This window comes from Protobothrops mucrosquamatus, unplaced genomic scaffold (assembly GCF_001527695.2).
Source record: "Protobothrops mucrosquamatus isolate PMUCROS unplaced genomic scaffold, P.Mucros_1.0 scaffold_249, whole genome shotgun sequence".
NCBI classification, from domain to species: Eukaryota; Metazoa; Chordata; class Lepidosauria; order Squamata; family Viperidae; genus Protobothrops; species Protobothrops mucrosquamatus.
Genome location: NW_015386325.1, coordinates 245 through 17,341, shown reverse-complemented (window position 1 = coordinate 17,341; position 17,097 = coordinate 245). Strand labels below are relative to the sequence as shown.

Below are 17,097 nucleotides of genomic sequence, written 5' to 3'. Positions count from 1 at the left end.
TAAGTCAAAAGAAAACCAAACATTTGAAAGTGACATTTGTCTGTTATAAAGACTATTCTTATCTCCTGTTAGGCAATTATATTCACCTTCATAAGATGACTCACTGTAGGGGGAATAGCTTCCATGAATAAAAGAAAGGAGGCAGGCAATTATTTGCAAAACTCTGTCCTCCAGTCATACCTACTTCATGTCAAATGCCACTATGTTCCAACCATATTGCTCTGATCTGGATGAGTGGAGAGGAATGTGAAGAAGAAAATGAGGTTTCCATTCACAGAATGCAAGATTGGACAGACTTGTTAGATACAATTCCATTAATTCTTCTTAACGTAGCTTTCAAGGATGCCGCAATGTTTTAATATAAAACAAATAGCTCACCAGAATATCACTAGCTAATAGTTATCACAATATTGCCAGATATATAAATCCCGCAGCCTTTCTCAGGAAAAGGGAGAATTTGAAATTTTGAGAGCTGATGAATGATATTCATAATTTTCAACCTTCAATAACATTATTATTACAAATTAAATTTACATCACATCTTCCCTCTATGGAATCTCTTAGCTACGTTACTCATCCACCTATTCTGATAGTATAAATTGTAATATTTTAATGCAGAAAACTAAACCTAGGACAGGGCGCATAATAAACATTTCATCATGTTTTACTATATCATACTACAATTTTATTCTACTCTGCAATTCTACCTTTTCCTTCCCTGTATCCTAGAAATAGTTTCATACCTGTAACAGCATTGAATTGCAACCAGTCAATTTGATATGCTTTATGTGACAGTGTTTTGTGTGTCCATATTTACATCTGCATGTGGATAAAATATTACCTGCATATACTATTTGCAGTATATATTACCTGCATATACTATTTCTCACACATAATCTGATACTGCATAAACATTTAGATAAATATATGTAGTTGAGTATTAGTCCATGATTTCGGGTTGAATCACGCATGAGTCTCACTCTAAAATTTGCAAAATTATTCAGTACCTTGCAGAAATAAAGTTCTGTACCAGCTCATCTAATATCCGGTTATTTTTCAAATCAGGTCCTGTGGCTACCTGTAAAACAACAGAAATGTTTAAGATGGCACTTATTCACTTGGCTATAACTAGTCTCTTAAAGTCTCTGTACATTAATTCCTACATATGAAGACATAAACAGGAGATCTTACATATATTTGTTGAAAATGCTTAAACTGAAAAAAATGAAAAATGTCTAGAGTTTAATTTATAATTAAGGTTTTTTGCATACATTTATTCTTTTATGCAAGTGATAATCATCTTCCTTGAACTTTTAGTTGCCTTGTATAAAGCCAAACCTCTATTGTTCTTTAAAAAAAAAAATCACAATACCTGATATTGAAAATATAAAGACAGAAACAAAGTTACTTGCTCCAGAGATGTACACAAAGCAATTTTCAAAACAAGCAGGGGAACTCAAGAGAGATTGAGAGCAGAATATAGAGACTTCCAACTTCCCAGAAGAGTTTACAGCCAAATTCATCCATTTAGACATAGAGCAGGGGTTCTCAACCTTGGCAACTTTAAGACTTGTGGACTTCAACTCCCAGAATTCCTCAGCCAGCAAAGCTGGCTGAGGAATTCTGGGAGTTGAAGTCCACAAGTCTTAAAGTTGCCAAGGTTGAGAACCCCTGACATAGAGCTTGAAAAGAAGACATATCTTTCCAGGGCTTATTAAAACCTTTCATACAGACTATTGTTTTAAGTGCTGCATTAAAACCTAGCAATTTAGAAGCAATAACTAATCCAAAATAGTTGAATGCAACAAGAGTTTCTTTTCATTTAGTCTTTTTTGGTAATATAGTTTTCATTCTACACATATAATAGATCTATTCTTTTCTTCTGAATCATTGTCATATGTGTTATATGGTTCCTAAACATGAAACTGTTTTCTAAAGAACATAAATGTTTATTAACAAATTTGATTTTACAAAACATTGAAACAATCATTGCAGAGAAACCCTAAGTATTCACAGGCCACAAAAATGAACAAAATACCTACTTTCCTTAACCTGGGAAGCCTCTATATCTTTGGATTCCCAAATTCCAGGAATGGTTATGCTGCTCAGAGAAATTTGGAAACTGAAGTCCACATATCTAGAGAAGCAGTCTAGATACACAGGTTGAGAATCCCACTAAGCCTCGATTTCGATTAATAAACTTTAAATCTGTCCTTCGGTGTATTCGTCTAACCTTTAACCTTTTACTGAGGGTTTGACGGATGAGGGTTACGAAACCATTCCGGTGTGAACCTTATGACGTAGGTCAAAACCAGTGGTGCTACATTTTTTCTACAACTCTGAGATCTTTCTCATGTCTCTTCTCGTTGCAAGATGATTAGGGGACTGGAGGCTAAAACATATAAGGAACGGTTGCTGGAATTGGGTAAGTCTAGTTTAACAAAGAGAAGAACGAGGGGGGACATGATAGCAGTGTTCCAATATCTCAGGGGCTGCCACAAAGAAGAGGGAGTCAAGCTATTTTCCAAAGCGCCTGAAGGCAGGACAAGGAGCAACGGGTGGAAGCTAACCAAAGAGAGAAGCAACCTAGAACTAAGGAGAAACTTCCTAACAGTTAGAACAATTAACCAGTGGAACAACCTGCCTCCAGAAGCGGTGAAGATGACCTCCAAGGTCCCTTCCAACTTTATCATTATTATTATTATTATTATATATTAAACAAGTTGCATTACCTTATATTTCTCTATATAATTTACAATTTACTGGTAATTATACAGCTATTCCTATTCATACCTTGAAATCTAACAAATACTGTGTCAACATTAAATATTGCTGAATGAAAATTATTTTCTGAACCCATTTCAAACAGACTTGTCATTTGGCTTGGCACTAGAACTGCTTCACTCATCCTGTGGTATGTCCTTCCCTCCAAGAAAAAAATGGGAAATACACACAATATTGGTTCTCTTGGACTTCACAGCAGCTTTCATTACCATCAACCATGTTTACCTTCTGGAGAGATTGTGCAAGTTATATTGATTAAGACTATATTATTATGACCTTTCTTCATACCAAAAGTTTCTTGAAAGCACTCTTTTCCATGTCATTTTAACATTTACATGAAACCACTAAATCAGGCCAGTCTGATTTTCATCAGTATGCAATTAGCAGTCTAACTCCCTCTTTTTTTCCCCAAACCCAGCAAAGCAGTAAACATGTTTCAAAACATAATTTGTTTACTGGTGAGGGTTAGCACATCCGCATAAAAAAATTGCTTTTAAATATGTCATTTAACAAACTGGTACACAGTCTTTTTGAGTTTTATTTTCCTTCAAGGGGCGTTTATTGATAATTGATCTATATAAGTAACTCCAAAACTTCAATTTATATAAACTATGGCTGCAAAAATATTAAGTAGGCTAGGTGTTAGGTGCATTTTCCCAGTTTTATTAATGTTATTTGCTTTATTACAAATCTATAATATAGATTTTAATTTCCAAAACTCCTCTTGGAGACTTTGGTTCCTGATATCTGAACCATCAATTCTTCATACACTTACCTACTGCATGCATTTAGATCAGGGATTCCCAACTGGGTCATGCAAACGGCAGGCAAGCGCATGAAGCTTCATTTGTGCATGTGCGAGACTAGGTTGTGTGTGCAAAACCATCCCATCCACCCACCCACCCACCACCCCTGCCAGTCCGTGGAGCCAGAAACGTTGGGGACCGCTGGTTTAGATTACTAGCTATTGGTAATGGCACTGAGAGATGGAGATTTATAATTGTTTGATACCACAGTTTAGTTTACTGGTTACGTTTGTTTTCTTATTGCATAATTATTTCAAAATGCCCCTATTTTTACTTTATACAAGTAATCCTTGACTTATGAATCAGAACTGAGCCCTCAATTTCGATCATAAATCATGACAATCTGACAAAAATGTCATAAATTGCAATCAGGGTGGATAATAATTGAGGGTTTTTTAAAAAAAAAACCCAGATTTTTTTAAAATTTAAATCAGATTTATTTTCCGGGTCGATCAAAACCTCAAATGACCAAACGTCAACTTACTAAAGACTGGTTGTAAGTCAAGAATTTCTTGTAAACCTTAACTCTGTACACTACTTTTGCTACAGAACAGGGTATAAATACTACATATCAGCACACATATCAATAAACCGTTCCTTCACTTTCAAAGAAATAAAGATTATCAATTAATTTACCATAAGTTTTCAATCCTAAGAAAACAACACAACACATATACAAAATGACAGAGTTCAAGCCAATTTCTCTATAAGCTGATGATAAATTTAGAACATGTCTAAAAGCCACTTGCTAAAACTTGTCAAAGAAGGACTTTAATTCTCTCTCATGTAGACATACAGAAACATAGACACATACAAACAAAATAGGGAAAAAATAAAGAACACAGATTGAATATACCAGCAATTTGGCATATTATGGGAAAACAAATTCAAGTTTAGCATTCTATTCATGTGCACAACAACATCTAGCACTAGTCAGTGCTTGGTGAATTATTCTAGTTACTGTACACACAAGTAATCTTCACTTACTGACCATTTGTTCAGCAACATTCAATGGGAAGAATGTGCTGAAAAAAATAACTTTATGGCCCATTTACAACTATTTACTTTGTTCAGAGCCCTCAGTCTCATGGTCACCATTACAGATAGTCCTTGACTTACAACCACAGTGGAGCCCCAAATTTCCATTGCTAAGCAAGGCAGTTGTTAAATAAGTTTTGCCCATTTTACGACCTTTCCGCCCTAGTTGTTAAATGAATCACAGCAGTTGTGAAGTGAATCATGACCATGGGGATGTGCAACGGTCGTAAATGTGAAAACGGTCACAAGTCACTTTTTCAGTGCCGTTGTATCTTTGAACAGTCACTAAATGAATGGTTGCAAGTCAAGGACTATCTGTACAGCCAATAAATGTTGTTGTCAGGGCCCACTTCAAAATGGGATTGGCTCACTTGAACTGACCAGAAGAACCTTGGGGTGGGGTTTGCTTGGGACACCTTTAACCTATTGATTTGAGCAAGAAACCCTCAGATCCTGTCTAATGTCAGGGCCCACTTCAAAACCTCATCCTAAGAAAGCAGAACTCGTGGAAGCAGTTTCTTCCAAAAGGAACTTTTATTATGAGAAGCTGATAGCAGGCATAACAGATGGGATCTGAGGGTTTCCCGCTCAGATCAATAGGTTAAAAGTGTCCCAAGCAAACCCCACTCCAAGGTTCATCCGGTCAGTTCAAATGGGCCAATCTCCAGGTGTTAAGTCTGTTGTGGGAAAGAGCAGATGACGCCAGGCTGTCTCGGGGTTGCAGCGATGTTTTGTCAGCTCTTCACACCTTCCCTTCCAAAACGGAGATAAACCAGTTGCCGGAGGCGCAATCCTTTCTTCTCCCCCCCCCTTTCTAACTGACATCAAGGGGAAAGATAGTTCACAGAGGAAGTATGCAGAAATGCAAAGTGTTACAGTGTACCGATAGAGGAAAACAGAGCAATAACCCGCAGTGCTTTCCCCCCCTCCCCTCCAGGAGCATGGCCGAACCCAGAAATATAGAGAAAGTAGAATTAAAGATAGAAAAGAGCCCCCTTAGAATATGGGTTCTGACAGTTGTCCTGTGCCTGACGTTGTGGTTTTTTTCCTTTCTTTCCTCCTTTGCAGAGAAGAAAAACTGGAAATATGGAGAGCAATCAGCAGCAGGAAAGGCTTAAGCACAACATTCCAAAGAGCGAGGGAATGGTTAGGAGGCAAACAAAAGTCGAAAGTGCACAACTGACTAGTCTTATGTCTTTCCCAGCTGGACAGTACAGTCACAGTCAGGTGATTTTCCATTTAGTGACCACTTAGTGATGGAATTGGTGATCCTAGTTAGGGTGGTTACGCGAGGACTAACTGTATACTAAACATATGAAACAGTACAGTACAACATTAGTATTGCTAAAGAGGCTGCCAAAGATGATAAGAAATGTATTTAAGGAATTTCTAGTCAAAACTGCTGCCTTTCCAAAGTAATTTATAATATCAAACTCTAGCATCAGCATTCATAAACATCTAAATACTAAGCACATCCGATAACGAATGGTGGCCATGCACTCCCGCACTATCTCAGATCTCAAATCCAGAGAAGGGAGACTGAAGCCCCTCAGAACCATAATCCTGAGGAATTCCACTGCCCACCCAGGCAAAGTTCAGAAGTTCAGTCAGGGATGCTGCTACATTGCAGGGAGGAACATAAGTGACCAGCAATCCTCACTGATCTCTATGGCTCAACTCAGAAAAAGGTCTCACATCTGGCAATGTCTGGGGCATAGTTATACATCAACCCTTCAAAGTAAACCAGGTCAGGAAACACTACAAGAAGTACAGGAATGATACTTTACTATGGTAAGAGGGGTCTTTGGTGCTCTCTGAGGCTGGTTGTTTTCTTGCAGACGTTTCATTACCCAAACTAGGACTGATAATGTTACCTAGTTTGGGTAATGAAACATCGGCAAGAAAACAACTAAGCTCAGAGAGTACCAAGGACTCTTAATTTTAACCTTGAGCTAGAAATATTATCTTTTATTGGTATTATGGTAAGGCATAAAAACAGAATCTTGAAAGGCTTCCAGTTGCCCCTTTTTTTTTACAAAATAGGCTCCAAGGCAGAACTATTTTGAGGTCCTTTCTTACACTTTTTTTCCTTTCCCAGGACTAAGTTGTCTCTTATCTTGCCTTATTTCTTCCGGCATACCTTCTGCACATACTTCTGCATTGTATCCTCAGAGGCCTAATCCAGCACAGATGGCAGTAAGATATAGAATTAAAAACATTTTTAAAATGTTAAAGAAAGGCACACCTACCATACAGCATATAGGACACTGAGGTTTGTAGGACAGCGACTTGCGAATACAGAGAGAACAATCTGTAGGAAAAAAAATATGCACACAAAAACATAAGCAAAACAGAGCAATCTAACAACAGTACAAATTATGAAATTGGATTTTCCATAAGCAAAATGTGATTTATACCTTTCAAAATGTCTTTCATTTCATTAGCACAACTTTTTAAAATCTTTCCTCTGTGTCCAAATGAGTGAGTAAATATTTCTCACAATGATTATACTCACAAAGTACAGTAGAGGACATTACATTCAGCAGACCAGCGAATGAAATGAATATCTTATTTATTTCAGATATTTCTTTGCTGCTTCAATCACTATTACTCTACACAGCTCGCAAAAGTGATAAAAATTCAGCCTTAGCGTAATAATTATAAAAACAATCTTAATCATGAATCATTAATACCAATAGCATGTAGGCTTATATACTGCTCCATAATGCTTTACAGCACTTTCTGGGTGGTTTACAAAGGTCAACATATTGTCCCCAACAATCTGGGTCCTCATTTTACCAACCTCAGAAGGAAGGAAGACTAAGTCAACCTTGAGCTGGTCAGGATCGAACTCCAGACTGTGGGTAGAGTTTGCCGGCAATACTGCATTTTATACTGGGTTATTATATATACTGTTTTTTTTCCCTTATGTCCTCCAGCTCCATTTAATTACCTTCTTACCCACACCATTATTCCTTCATTCCTGGCCCATTCTATCTGCTTCATGGTACCCCAGTTCATTTCTCCATTGTTCTTTTGCCTGTCTCTGCCTCTAGAGATGGCATCCAGCCCAGGCTTCACCACCTCCTTTAACATGCAACTTAATCCTCCTCCAGTCTGAAACTTAGTCCTCCTGGTGACTACTCAATCAGGTCAGCAACAAACACAAATTCACTATTCCCAATTTCTCAAAAATCAGACTCCATTTATTAACTTCCAAAAACACCTTTGCCTATGATTTTTCCAAATCTGGAATTTTTTGTCTGTCATCCTTTCAGTCAACAGTCACTCTGTCTAGCCCCAACAACAACCAGATCATTGCAATCTCACTTATTTTTTTTCTGTGGCCCCATTTTTCTTTCATTACAAACTGTTGTTGCTGCTGCTGTTAATACTACTCAACACACCTACTATCATTCTTTATAAAATCCAACTTTCTGCTTCCATCTAGAAGTTCTGATTTATGCAGTCCAGATCTGAAGGACTAGTCTTTATGCAACAAGTTAACCATATAATTTTTGAGTTTTCAGACCAACACACCTAGAATGGCTGGGGAAAATCCTAATCTTTTAAAAACTGAATATCCCTAATGAAAGTACCAAAGCACAGTTTTCTGTATGAAACAAAAAACAAATCAAATTACCATGAAGAAAGTCCATGTCTCTAAAATTAGCCATTTTTAAAAAAATCAAATAACAGGTCATGTGTTAAAAATGTAGTAGTATATTAATGATACAAATAACCAACATTTATAATTATCAACCAAGCAGCATAGAAATATACTTCATTTGTCAAGAGAAATATTATTTTGGCCAGTAAATAATTTTGTAAAACTATTTTACAAAAAGTAATTAGCATTTAGGTCACAATTCAGCACATAACAGCCTTCAAATCAGGTAGTATGCTTGTTGCCTTTGAAAAATCCATTAATTTCACTGTTTTTCTCTAAGTAGATATAATTGCTGTAAATGCAAAGCACATAGAACAAAGAATTTGAATTATATTCCTCACTAGTATAAACATTGTACAGTGTTTAAGCTCTGTTCAGAAGTCTTTCCGTGCGCAGAGAGCAACTGATCACACATAATCACTCTCTACATCATCAACAATGAGTTGTTCTATCAATATTTTCATCCAAGGCACAGTGGAATGCTCCAGTAGGACTTGGATTTCAAATGTGTCAATTATTTTTGTAATCAATTCTTCTATTTTAAATCATCAAATAAGTATTTGAATCAAAAAATTATGAGTTACCTCTAATGTTTGTTACGTATTTTGAAGTTATTCTTCTACACTGTTACTTTTTTAGTCAGTTGCTAAATTTTGTGAGATATATTATACTGAAGTGCCATCAGGCACAAGGAATCAGGACCACCAGTTAGGTTGCAGCATAGATTTATTCAAGCCTAAACACAAGTATCTGATCAACTAAAGTTCAACTCTAAATTAGTGCCAGATAAGGATCAATGAAACTCAGGAGAGGTTGGACTTAAGTGCTTGTGGGAATGCACAAATGTAAGTTGATGATGCATTTATCTCTACCACCACTACCCTAGGTCTGCCTGCTCTTCTCCTACTAGTACATCTTCAAGCAGACTAGAAATTTAAACACAATCTCCATTATTCTTCTGGAAGTCCTGCTATGTTTCCTCATCATGATTTCTAGGAAGGATGAGCAACTAATGGTGGGGATACATGCTAGGAGTACAGATAGCCCTCCACTTACAACTGCCGCTTGGCGACCATCTGAAGTTACGACAGACCCCTTCCCAAAAAGGTAGTTAAGATCTGGTTTTGAAGTTCCAACAATTATACCCCCGCGGTCATGTGACCCCATTTTGGGCACTCAACTGACCCGCATTTATGGCGTTTGGCTAAAAACAATGTGCTTAACCACCATTGCATTTTCTTTACAATCCTGATGTTCGCTTAATGACTGCCACAAAAAAGATTGTAAAACTGGGTCTGGTCTCATGATGACCTACTTTACAACTGTCATGATTTACAACCATAATGGGTACATTCCATTATGGTATAAGTCAAGGACTACTTGTATACCCAATATATAGCTCAAGCAAGCAGGCACCTCTTATTGGGGAGAAGCAATACAGATGCTGGAGGCATCTTAGTGACAATAGCAAAAGTATCAATTCATACTACACAGGAGAAGGCAATAGTAAACTCACTGTTCTGTCCCCCGTCCGACCCACACCCCCCAACCAGTCAGCCAAGGCCTGAAAAACTGCTCGGCACAGCCAAAGACAAATGAATTTCTTGGCAGCAACTTCGTAGCTGCCTGCCAAGCCTTTACTGATAATGCACAGCAAGCAGAGATAAATCCAAGATAACTTGCCAGAGTGCTTGCAACAGAATATCCAGCAAAAATTGTCCGTCACAAAAGTTTCACACGCCACACCCCTTGCTTATATAGCCAGTGGGGTGTGGCCCAGTGACTCAGCTGAACTATCTGGCACGGCATGTCCGCTGCTGCGCACGCTTGTCCTTCCGACGCTGGCGTGGATCCAGCCAAGACGTATCCTCTTCGGAGTCCGATACACCTGGCTCCTGGCTGATCCCAGAAGCACCGGGCTCCTGGTCAATCCCAGAAACACCGGGCTCCTGGCCAAACTCCTCTCCGTCGGAAGGCACCGAAGGCCGCACCAGAGGGGAAGGGCCTGGAGAGGGAGGCCTGGCCATCTCCTCTCCTTCATGTTCAGAGCCTTCCTCCTCTGATGAGAGGGACCCACCGGATGGAGCCACAACACTCACCAAGAAAACCAAATGGATAGAAAATATAAAATGACTGATGATATAGTGCTGGGTGATGGGCCCCTTAGGCCAGACAGCACTCAACATGCTACTCAGAAAGAGCTTTAGATCCCTCAGTACTAATGGTGTTTATAACATGGCTAGATTAAAGCCTTCGGGACATCTAGTTGCTGATATTGCCATGCAGGAAAAGAATATGTGAAGCTGCAAACAGCATCTCAGGAAGAAATTTAAGAATTTCAGACAGCTGCTAGAAGAGACGAGGCATTATTATACAACATCTGCAAAGACATCAAAGAGGAAAACAGACATGGAAAAACAAGGAAACTATTCCGCAAGATCTCTGAATTCAGAGGGAAGTTTCAACCTTCAATTGCTATGCTAAAGGAGATGGATAGTTATTAATTGAAGCCAATGAACAGACAGCAACTGATTGAAAAATCAAAGAAAGTATACGCTCACATTTTATATAGCAAAGATGCAAAAACATCCAAGATACTTTGAAAGATATTCCCTACTTACAAGACCCTGTAGTGCTAGAAGAGGAAGTTAGATCCTCTAGTCATTGCCAAATTGAAGCCCATACAGTAGATAAAGTATCAATAGAAATATGTCAAACAACAGAAGAATAATCAGTAAAGGTTTTAACAGAACTGTAGCAGCAAATGTGGAGAACAACACAGTGGCTGATAGATTGGAAGAGGTCAATCTAGATGCCTATACCAAAGAAAGGAAACCTAACTGTGCAAGCTACAATGCAGCATCCTTTATTTCATATATTAGCAAAATAATCTTTAGAATCATTCAACACAGAATGGATCTGTAGATGGAAAGAGAGAGAAAGGTGCCAGTCAGATGATTGACTTGGCTTTAGAAAGAGCTTATAACGCTATAAGACACAGGGTAAAACCAGTAGAAAACAAGATTTTTTCCAGTCTCAACCACTCATAAAGCCCATCATTTATATTCAGAAATATTGACTGGCTGACTTTTCTTTGATATGACCCACCTCACCCTCTAACTCGCATTTACAACATACTTTACTATATGAACTCTCTAAAGAATTAATCTTACACTTGAGTTGGGGAACCAAAACATATACCAGTGGTGGTGAACCTATGGCACGCGTGCCAGAGGCGGCACTCGGAGCCCTCTCTGTGGGCACACATGCCGTTGCCCCAGCCTCGCCTCCCCCCACGACCCCCTCACCAGCATCCCCCCTGGAGGACAGTCGCCCCCGAGCGTGGCCCACATGGAGCAGCGCAGCCAAGGACATGGCAGCCAGGCAGCGTAGACAAGACTCTGTCCTCACACCTCATCCCGTACAGTTGATGCTGCGGGGTACAGAGAGTGGGGCCGCCATGGCGCTGCTGGGCTGCCTGGGCGATCTGAGGCGGGCCCTGGAGGTGGTGAGTGGCCCTACGGACAGGTGGGGTGGGGGACGGGGTGGGGACAGAGCGAGGGCGGGGCAGGGGTGGAGTGGGGACGGGCCCAGTTTTTGGGCACTCTGTCTCTAAAAGGTTCGCCATCACTGAGATATACTGTTGTTTATTTGTCATCAACTATGCTAAACTTGTGAATTTCCATTGCCTGGAAGGATTGAATCTGGGGAATGTTTTACTGTGGTTCCATTTTCATACTGTTTCCATGCTATTCAACATTCCCAAGAAAATGCTAGGGGAAGGGGAGGACTCCCATCTGGTGAACTGGAGTCACACAACGTCAGAATGCTGATACCAGTTCCTTGGAAAAGGTACACTGAGACAACCTGGGCATTGAACACTGGTTCCCTATAAGCTTCTGGGTGTAATTCAAGATGCATTATGCCTTTCTGTTCTTATGAGTACTTAAGGTGGCTATCAAAATTTAAGAATAAAGAAAGCTAAAAATACAGCTGGCATTAGATATGTCTTCACCATAGCAAATAATGAGAGACCAAATGCATAATTATAAAAAAAAAAAAAGGCAGGAGGAAGGAAACCATTACTTTACTTACAATTATGTGAACACTGTGGAATTATCATCGCAGTGTTGAAGTAATCAAAGCATATCCCACAACGCAACAAGTTATCAACTTCCTGAAATACATTAAAAATCACAGTATTTACATACAGAGTAAGCTGGAAAATCATTTTGCAAAAGTACTTACTGGAAAAAATAATAAACTGAATATAATTCCTATTCTTTTCTGTAAGAAGGTCATAGCGTAACAAAGCTGTTCTCTCTAATTCTACCCATTTTCCAATGACCACAGTCAACACTGGGAGTATGGACGTATGGTTTAATAATATCCGTAGAGCATTATGCTGTTTAAGATTATACTAGGTGAACTATTTAAATTAATTTAAGAACAGGAATTAAATGCACAACTAAGAATGAAAAAAACAACATGGTTACTCTACTTTATTCCAGCATCCTAGAAATTCCATCTGAAACCTGAAACCGTATCAGTAACAGGGAGAACCTAATTTCAATGGCTTAAGTTTCTTCCTCTAGTCCAGTGGTTCTCAGTCTGTGATCCACAGACCCCTGGAGGGGGGGCAGCAAAGTCATCACAGGGAGTCCGCAAAGGCTTGGATAAATGTTATGTTTTAAATCTTGAGTTAAGTCTTGGTAGTCCATGGACACAAAAGGTATTGAAGAAAAGGTATTGAAGAAAAGGTTCAGAACCACTGACTTTGGTCATGCAGATTTTGTGAGTTCAGTGTGATCAAACCAAATTTCCCCCTCCACACCCTGAGTCCAATTTCTTCCAGCATTTTGCAATACACCAAAATTTTAAAAATCAGATAATGAAATCTTATAGTTGATCTATCAGATTTTGAACCCCTTCAGTATGGCCATAGGTAGACATTATCAATTTTCTCTAAAGTATCAATTTTTTCATACATCTAAAGTATGAAGTTGTTGCAGCATAAAGGTTCTCAAGAGTATCTAAATATAACTTTTATTTGTAACTTTCAAACTGGCACTCTTAGCAACAAAGAGCATCCCTTTACAGATCTTTTCACCTGTCATTATGAATCTAGATATGTTTATCCCCAACACCTACAGTTTTGGAAGATATAGTGCACTGGTGTCAAACTTGATGGCCTCACGTGACGTATCGTGACGTATCATGACATTTTTTGCCTTTGCAGAGCCAGGGTGGGCGTGGCCTGCACATGACGCATCCGGCCCGCGGGCCACCAGTTTGACTATCCTGATATACTGGGACAGTCTTTAATGAGATTTGCTTCTTTCCAACCATGCAAGAGCCTTTACCTATTCTTATGTGTGCACAAGGATATTAAGCACAGCAGGCCATGAAGCCTCAGAGACAGAAATGGAAGTGTAATCAGTCTCTTTCGTTTATATGCAACATCATTGCATGTTGGAAGGAATCTACATAGGGTCACTATAGCTAAACTTAGAACTGGCACACAATCAATCAGACCAGTGGTGGATTCAGCTGGTTCGCACCACTTCGGCAGAACCGATAGCTAATTTTTCGTTGCCCAGGCCCAGAATCGACTTCCGGAAGCAGCATCCACAGAGAACTGGTTGTTCACATATTTGAATCTCACCACTGAATCAGACAAATAAATATAATTAAATGGCCAATCAGCTAAACAACTATTTATTTATTCTATTTGTATAGTCACTTGTGTCAGACCAGTGACTCTTATTTAATCAAATATCAATTAATATTTCAAGAATGCTGTTGTTCAGAGACATGGTATTGTCATTTCATAAGTTGAAAGTAGCTTGCTTCTCAGCACTACAGAATTTCAGACAAATCTACCACATTTCTACCAATGACTACATGGAAACTGACACCAGCCACCTCCAAGAAGGAGCACTAGTAATTATCATTTGGAAAATGGCATTGCTTAGTCTGTAGTGTGTTTTGACTAGGATTTGTGAGAATATGAGAAAATGCTTTATAGTATCAGGTTGTCTACTACAGGAGCTGTGCTCCTAATACCCTAAAAATGTGGTCCACCTCCTAAATCATTAAAAAATGATGGCAACTGGAATTTTATATGTGATTGAAATAAAAATTGTTAATTCATTTGTAATAGTATGCAAAATTACTATATCCAACAGAGCTGTGCAAAGTATTTGAAAAAAAAATACTTCACAAATTTCAAGTATGAACAAAGCTCTTCTCTTTAAACTGTTCATATGCCATATCTTTTGCAAAGCTTGCGAATGTTCTAAAAGCTGTTCCCAGCTCTATCTGCATGCAAGACATGAACCAGCAGCATTTTAACTTAGACACAAAGATTATATTATGTCAGAGGTCTAATTGCAACTGAGAAGGAAATGTAATGTCCAACAGGGCTTGAGCTTCTTAAATCCAATTAGATCACAAGGCTATCTACAAAGACTGTAAGCCACAATCTAAGGTTTCAGATAGAAGGCTTTCTGAACCCTGTCAGTAAATGCTAGGAAGATATCGTGAAGTTGAGCAGATAAGGTTAACTATTTTATTAATTATTTAGCATTATTAGATTGCATGGCTATAATACTTCCTTCAGCATTCCTCCACAGCTGCTGGAATTATGTGTATCAATCACAAAATGTACTAATAGAAACCACAATTGCCAAACATTTGCGGCCGCGCGGGCGGTGTTGGGAGGGACTCGTCGCTCCCATGTGACACCGCTGCTGCGCGAGCTGCACTGGTTGCCAGTGGCCTTCCGGGTGCGCTTTAAGGTGTTAGTTACCACCTTTAAAGCGCTTCATGGCATAGGACCCGGTTATCTCCGAGACCGCCTTCTGCCACAGATTCCCTCCCATAGACCGGTACGCNGCTTTTCCAGCAAGCGGACCTGGCCTAGGGAGGATTTTATACTGGGTTCATTTTAAGGAATTCGAAATAACACAACTTTAAATTTGGTTTAATTCGGTTTTACAGGGGGGGATTGTATATATGCCTTTGTTTTAAATATGTTGTGAGCCGCCCTGAGTCCCGTTGGGAGAAGGGCGGGATATAAATTAAAATAAATAAATAAATAAAATAAATAAATTCATCTGCAAAGGGCAGTGTCAAAAGGCAAATAAGATATTCAGAGAGCTGCAAAAGTACAAAATATTTTTTGAAATAATACCTTAAGGCAATGATCCCTCCAAAATACTGCAATAAAAAAGTAGGGAGAATGGAGATCCAGATTGGAATAACAAAACTCGGCAGCTAGGCTGATTTTTTGAACAGGGGAATCACCAATCAATACAAATGTGGGGCTACTTTCAGGCTGCAGATGCAATCAACTTTCATTTTTTTAATGTCCTTGGCGTCACAATTTAAATCTCTGTTTGTATTTGGGACTTTAATTCTTCTTGCTTTGATGCCTGATAAATCCTCATTTTATGCTTTGAACTATTTGCCGCTTCTGTTTTGACTTGATACAGGCTTCATTTTCATTTTATGGTATCACACCCTGACAACTCTTTGCTATCTCCTATGTAAGTCACATTATATAACTACAGTTAATATTTTACTAAGGAGTACTAGCAGAACTAAAAAGCTGAGATGCCAAAAATTACTGTTGTACTTTAAGTGAGTGTTCAGTACTTGGGATGGGGGGTCATTGGAGAGGGGGGATAATACCATAGCTGCAGGCTAGTCTGGAAAAATGTAGAAGTCAACCATTTCCAGAATATTCTCAAGCAATATTTGTTGAGATTTTGCCTTTTCCAATATCTATTCATTGAAAATATAAGCCTGCCAGACTTTCAGAAAAGACACTAACTCAGCAATACCTACGAGGGGGGGGGAATGGTTAGTGAAGGCGTTGGAACTTGCTGAGATGGTCAAATTGACTTTTTTGACGAGAGAAAAAAAGAATATTTACATTTATTGCTGACTGAAATCCCCTTTTGGCATAAAACGAACAAAATGAAGTTATGATGTACGGTTTTGATGATTAGACAAGATTATACAAAGAGTCATGTCGTAACTTTAGGGAAAGAGGTAAATTTATAATTGTACTTCTAATTGCTGCAAAGAAGATCAGAAGCCACTTCTTTGTATCTTTTCTTCTTTCTTTTCTATTTTTCTTTTACCTTTTCCCTCTTTAACTTTTTCTTTGGTTGCTTTCTCCTTCCTTACTTTTTATTACTTTGTATCTTCTTTCTTAAAACTGTTAATGGAAGCGACGCTGAGGTTCGAGCTTAGCTCTTTCGGCAAAGACGTGTACACATTGTACACATTCCCAAGTACTTTTCTCATTAAACTACCATCCTTTCCAGGATCGGGGACACCTTCCGTACCGGTCAGGCCCTAGTCCACGCCATTAACACAGCCCGCATGTTAAGTTGGGCTCCCTTCCCCCTCCACTTACTTCCAGCGGGAGAAGGTGCTTGGGCCACCGCAATTCAGCCACCGGGAAAGTCATAACGTTCAGCTAAAACCGCCCAAACTTTATTTCTCCCGCCCCGCCGGGCTCGAAATTGCCCGCGCGGTAGTCTTGCAGCGTCCTGGAGGAGCGCGCGGCAGCGGAATATTTCCGGGACTATCGCTGAGGCTGTTGGGTATCGTAGTTTTTCCTTTTCCTTTCCTGATCATAAAATGCGATATGAGAATTCTGCATGCTTAACCCACATTAACTATGCTGAATATAATTGATGGCCGGCGACGTTTGGGAATAGATATAACGATACATCAATTGTTCTGGCTTCTACAACTAATTTGCTCCTTCAATCCTTACTCATT

At 39.1% G+C, this 17,097-nt stretch overlaps 1 protein-coding gene across 1 annotated transcript in view; it reads right to left on the bottom strand.

The window, feature by feature from the left end:
• RAD18 (RAD18 E3 ubiquitin protein ligase) overlaps positions 1 to 16,862 on the bottom strand; it is a 114,173-nt gene extending 97,311 nt beyond the window's left edge. The window contains exons 1-4 of the mRNA XM_015830774.1: positions 16,727 to 16,862; positions 12,394 to 12,475; positions 6,878 to 6,939; positions 1,008 to 1,078 (exon numbers count right to left, since the gene is read on the bottom strand). Of these exons, the coding sequence (XP_015686260.1) occupies positions 1,008 to 1,078; positions 6,878 to 6,939; positions 12,394 to 12,475; positions 16,727 to 16,780 (269 nt within the window). The 5' untranslated portion in view covers positions 16,781 to 16,862. The remainder of the gene's footprint in view (positions 1 to 1,007; positions 1,079 to 6,877; positions 6,940 to 12,393; positions 12,476 to 16,726) is intronic.
• Between the last annotated feature and the right edge of the window lie 235 nt (positions 16,863 to 17,097).